Source organism: Colletotrichum aenigma, assembly GCF_013390185.1.
Source record: "Colletotrichum aenigma strain Cg56 chromosome Unknown KSG_Cg56_contig09, whole genome shotgun sequence".
Classification (NCBI taxonomy): Eukaryota; Fungi; Ascomycota; class Sordariomycetes; order Glomerellales; family Glomerellaceae; genus Colletotrichum; species Colletotrichum aenigma.
In genome coordinates, this window is record NW_023500915.1 from 946,028 (window position 1) to 952,083 (window position 6,056).

Genomic DNA, 6,056 nt, shown 5'->3' on the forward strand with positions numbered 1-6,056 from the left:
GGGACCACCAGTTTGTGCGAAGGTTTGGCAGAACGTGGCCGGGGAATATGGCAGAAGACTCCCGAGGTTCACGCGGCCAGCCATCAACTTTATGCTCAGTGACGGCTAAAGATGACGGGGCCCGCCTTGGCAGCTTGATACCAAGACCGAAATGGACATGACGGGAGACGCCTGTCTTGTCCTACCGTCATCAAAAGAATTCTCCCCCTCTATCTCTCTCACTCTCCTTGCCTCGGCTTCTGTAATATCACAAATAGAATAGAGAACCACGCCGTCCCAGCCGGCCGGCAAGCGCGAAAGATGCAAGACGCCACGGGCAGCTTTGACGTTTAAGTTTTCCGGCGGACCTCTATGCACGCCACGCCGCGTGGTGAAGGTGCCAGAGGCTCCTGGTTAAGCTGCTTCGGGCGTTAGGGCGGGCTCTTGTGCCTGACTGGCGCCGCGGAGGAGGGACTGTGCGGCGGCATGAGCGCGCGCGCGGCGGGCGTGCAGGAAAGGCGGGAGAGCGGCCGGTGGAGGTTTCCCACAGGTAAGGTACTTTTTTGGTGTTGGTGATCTGCCATGGCTTTTCCCAAGACTTCGGGTCTCCACATCACAGAGAGCGAGCGAGAGACAGAGACAGGCAGAGAGGCTTTTCGCTTTTTTTTTTTTTTTTTTTTGCCAGTCCTGAAATCCTTACTTAGCTCGATCTGCTGGCAGGCTGGCAGGGGGCCTGGCGCACTAATAAGCTGCGAGGAAGTTTGAAGGCAGGGTGGATGGGGAAAAGGGCGATCGGGGAGTTCTGGTTGAATCAGTGATGTGTTTGCCCGTTGCGATGTGATCGGCGGGGTCCAGAACGTTCTGATGGGATTGATAGACAGTCACTTAAGATCACCTTTTTTGGTGCATGTACTTTGTCCACAATTACACGTGTGTCTTGACTTGCCCGCCTTGATAGACCGTTTCGCGATTTTGAGGGCAAGGCGGGTTGGGAGATTGGGGGATCTGTCTTGTCTACGTTTCGGAGTATCGGGGCTAGCATTTCAGGATCGAGGGCAGACAGAGAGAGAGTTGAGAGATATGACGCCCCTGGGCCGGGCTGCGACGGCGCGGGTGGTCCTGTCACGAAGTTTGGCGCCATTCCCCCTTGGTGCCTTTTTGGACAAGGCTGGCTTCGGGTGGTTTTTGGGTGATGTGATGGCGGATGGGCTGAGGGAGGGAGCTCTGTCTGTCTGTCTCTCTTCGTTCGGAAGGGGAAAAAGAGACAGGTCAAGGTTGAAAGACAGCGGCATGGTCAGCACGGGCGACGGAGGATAAGCGACTCCTGGGAGGGAGCGATGTGTGAGATGGGTGGGCGTCTCGCTTTTTTGGCAGGGAGACCTGACACCGGGGCATTGTGTTTTCTGTGGTCGTGTCGATGTGGATAGGGAGGAGATGTGAAATGTTTTATGTTCTTTGCACGGGTGTTCATTCGACGTTGAGTCGTGACGGGTTGTCGGCTGGTGCTGGGTTTGGGCGTTTACGATTCAGTTTGCGAGGTGTTTGCTGCTGCTCTCCTTTCCCGCTGTCAAAACGAAGCGTCAATCATGGCCACGGCGCGCGCCCCAAGCTTTGTTTCAGTTGAGTTCGTATCTTTTGGATCGGGGCCAACCCCAGAATTGAGGCGAAGTTCAAGTAGCATCTACAGTTTCCTCGTCCTCTCTGGCGTGAGATGGTCGAGATGGGTCGACTTTGTGTGAATTTGAGACTGCGAGAGGGGTTGGTTCCCTTTCTCAAGCGTCCGAAAAGAGAAAGTGGGATCCGTCGCCCATGGAGTTCTTGAGCTTGTGTCGTTCTGAGCCTTGACGATGCGACGTGCAAGGAGGGGTCGCGGTCCCTTTTTCGCTCCTTTGGCTTGAACCCCGTGGCAGGAGGAGGACGAAGAGGGAAGAATATGGGGATGGAAGGGGGGGTTTTCTCGCATAGATGTTATAGGGTTCCCAAACGTTGTAAAGTCTGGGTTCCAGAGGCATTGGAAACTTGGAAAACGGGGCTCGTTTGGTTTAAGTGTTTCCTCTTTTCCCCGAGTTGCCGAAAATCGTCAGTCGGCCCAAGAGTCAAGACGGCAGACCAAGCGAAAAAAGAGAGGGTCCGTCCGGTCGGTTTGGGCAGAGGTTGCCGTGTAAGGTTCCCGTGCCTCGTATCGGATGACGGGCGGGCGGTTCGGTTGTCAGGTTGGGACGCACGAACTCTATTCGCCGACTTTGCTGGTGCTTGAGATGTGAGTGTGTGTGTGTGTGTGTCCATGTGGTTACGCTGTGGTGGGTGGTTGCAACGGGCCGTGAGTCGGGGCGACGTGCCATTTGCAGTTCTGAAATCAATATTGGACGGAACATTGATTACGGCAATGCGGCCTCTGGCGAGAGGGAGGGAGGTGTGTCACTACCGAACCGTGACCGTAACCATACCTTACCGTGAATCATTCAATACGTCTGGTCCAATTTGCACTTGGGCAACCGGCCTACATGCACTGGCCATGCATCATCCTTAGTGAGGGAAATCACATTGCACAGGATGACGGCCGGGGAGACAGGGACAAAATTCGATATTGAAATGATGACTGATGGAATTTTTCTTCTTCTTTTTTGTGCAAGACAAGACTGATGACAGAGAAATGCTCTCTTCTCTCAAGGGTCAGGTAGCGAAGGTTTGTATTCGTAAGAGTGAGTGCCGGGAGGTGGAGAGTGCTCAATTCCCGCAACGCAGATGATTGGAGAGGGGAGTCGGCACGCGAGATCATGAAATGGCGCGCCAAATGTCCACCGGGAGAAGCCACGAGCGTCCACAAAGTAAAAGTACTATGGCACAAACTGGCAGGTCAGCGCGGGTTTTGCAGCGATGAAGCCGGTAGAGGCTGCGGGCAATATGCAGGCTGCAATATGGCTTACTTTCTGGGCAATTGATGGATTCCATGGGTGAGAAGGATATGCACAGTCCAGCAGACGGAAGGAAAGGAAGGGTCCAGGGCCACCGTCCAAGTCCAGGCTTTCCCTCCTCGTTGAAGAGGTGGAAGAGGTGGAAGAGGTGGCCAGGGGTGTCGGGGGAATCAAGGGATCCACTCCACACACTGCACCAGGTCTCCTCGCAGGCGCCACCAATCAGGTCGCTTGGCCGCCCCTGCCCTCACGTTTCGCCAACAGGTTCACCCCTGCGCGCCCAATCTCTCGTGCCTGTGTCCCGCAGATTTCGCCCTTTGCACTCGCAGCCTCTGCAGGCCCTCCTTCCCCCTTTCAGCTCTTGCTCCGCCAGCCCGCACCACCCTACGAACGCCGCACCACCCACCTACCACACTGCACCCACCACAACCTGCACCCCCTCCATCCATTCTGGCTCTGGCCTTGGTCCTGTCCTGAGTCCCCGTCCTGACCAACCTGCCCTGGACTGGACCACCACCACCACCGTCCTGACTGCCATGCACCTGCACCTGCACCTGCACACACACTCCCGTCTCTTCTGCTGAACACTGACCTGAGTCTCGCGGGAAACACACACACACTCTCTCTCAGGTCACTCACTGATTGATTGACTGAGGTCCCACCCCCCGTTCGTCTCTCATTCTCTCGCTTGCTCCGCCCCCCTCCGATCCGTCCACCCATCCATCCACTCCACCCATTCCCCCCCCCAGCCCACCGTGCCATCCAACACCCTTCCCAGTCCAGTCCAGCCAGCCCAGCGACGCTTACGCTCTGCCTCTCTTGGTCTGCTCACTTTCGTTTCTTTCATCAACCTTTCGTTCCTCCACCCAACATCTCCAGGTTCTTCTGGCTTTGGTTCCGGTTCCCCTCTCAATCTTCAACCACCTCAGCCGCCGCCCGCCGAGTCCCCAATACGTACGATTTCCGACCGACGACAAAAAGAGATCCAAGCCCCCTGGTTCACAGTCGTCGTCCGCATTCTCGACTTTCGGCCGACAACCAACAACCGCCGTTGATGTCTTTCACTTCCATCGCATAGGCGCCCTTTACAACAACCACCTCAAATGTCGAGCTAGTCTCCCAGTCCTCTCGTTATCCAACTACCTACTCTCGCTCATCCAACACGTCTTCCTCTCTCGCTCTCTTCCTCTCAATCGTCGGCCGCCCTATTCCCCGAATACCTCGCAGATCCGCCCGTTCATTCCAGTCTGGACCACGCACCATCCACGAATACGCCAGCCCTCCTGCGCAATCCATTCCTCAACGTGCAATCCGACCACCTACGAGTGTCTCACCCAACCCGACGTTTACTTCTTTCCATTCGCCCATATATCTGTCACATTTCTCTCCGAAATTCGCCTTTTATTTTCGGTACAGACTCGCGGTCCCTTCGATTCGTCTGTGTCACCAACCCCGACAAGTGATCGACACATTTACATCCAACGGCCTCGCCTTGCAGATCGGCATCGCTAGATCAGCGTTGTCGACCACCTCTTCCCTCCCATTCACCCATCAGCCAGATCGACAACCATCATGGCTCAATTCGACCCAAACCTTCACCTTCGGTCGCTCGAGGAGCTCCACGCTGGTATGTTATTCCACAGTCCAATGCCACCAGGCCTTGCTAATAGTCCGCCGCAGTCATCCTCCCTAGACAAAACGGCTGCCTCAAGTGCGAGGACAAGGCCCCTTCATGCCCTACCAACTGCAAGAGCGACGAGTACTGCTCATTCACCATTCCGACATGTAGCCAGTGTGCCCAGGCAATTTGCGTCAAGGACGACAGCAGCACAACGACAAAGTCAAGCAGCGGTCCGAACACAGGCGCCATCGTCGGCGGTGTCATCGGTGGCTTAGCATTCATCGCAATCGCCACCTACCTGGTATGGAGGTTCTTCATCAAGACTAAGCGCCAGTCCATTATCCAAGAATCATACATCGAGGACGTCCACGAGAAGACCATCAACGAGAAGCTCGAGCCGCCTCGCGCAACCAACCGCGACTCAACACACACCGTCCACTCGATTGCGTCCACAGTATTGACTCGAGCTTCCAACATAATCCAAATCGCCTACATTCCCGGCGTTACGAACCGAGCGACGCCCACTTCTCCGACTCTCCTCGTCCCTCCCGTGCCGCCTATCCCGATGCACGCATCGAACTCCGCCGCCAGCAGCCCATCCTTCCACGAGGAGCCTCACTTCTTCGTCCCCGGCGAACTGCGCGACTCTACCTACTCTGGCATCTCCGGCTACTCTGACCGAACCTCCGTTGCGAGGACCTCGTACGCTCCCCGTTCCAGCATCGCTCCCAGTATTGCGTCGACCATCTACGGCAAGAACGCTGTCGTCGTGGCACCCGCTCAGACAGGCATGCGCGCCAAGGCTGCTGTAGTCAGTGTCAAGTCTTTGGGTGTGGGCACGAGCGGCAGCAGCACTCCCCCTGTTCCTAGCGTCGACTACGAAAAGTACAACGGCCGCCCCAGAAGCCGTGACAGCACCTTCAGCGTCGGATCTACCTTCCTGAACAACGCAACCACCGCGACCGCAGCCCCCGTCCAGAGAGTACAGGTTGTCCGCGTCGGAAGCGGCAACGGGCCCAAGCAAGTCAGCGTCGGCTCCAAGGCATCATCATCAGACCTGTCTGTGCCTGGCACTCCTCCACCACCGACCTCCGCTGGTCGCGACTCTACTGCCGTGACAGTTATCGAGGAGGTGGAGAGCCCAACAGGAGCCGAGGGCCCCTTCTCCGACCCCCCTGAGCAACCCAAGTCCGCCCGCAGCAACCACAGCCTCAGTGCAGTCATTGAGGAGGCGACAAGGCGGGCTGCCGCAGGCCCCGACAGACGGTCAGCAAGGACAAGCTCTCACGAGCGGGGTCGCAGCCCCTTTGGCGACGAACACGCCACCAAGGACAACTAAATAACTCAAAAAACTACAAAAGCCATATGAACGGGCGTCGGCCCTGATCACGATTTACTTAACACTATTTCATTTGCTCATATATCAGGGATGACTTCCCACGTTTCTTTCTCGTATCTACCTTTTTTGTAGACGACCCGGTTGGAACAAGCCTACGGGACCAGACCGAGGGACGACTTTGGATGGACAGGACTATTACGGA

At 56.4% G+C, this 6,056-nt stretch overlaps 1 protein-coding gene across 1 annotated transcript; it reads left to right on the top strand.

Moving 5' to 3' along the window:
- Positions 1–4,466: 4,466 nt before the first annotated feature.
- On the top strand, positions 4,467–5,854 carry OPY2 (the record flags this gene model as incomplete). Its single annotated transcript, XM_037328219.1, has 2 exons — positions 4,467–4,521; positions 4,575–5,854. The coding sequence occupies 2 exons, from the start codon at positions 4,467–4,469 to the stop codon at positions 5,852–5,854; spliced, it is 1,335 nt and encodes a 444-aa protein (XP_037172766.1).
- Positions 5,855–6,056: the final 202 nt, after the last annotated feature.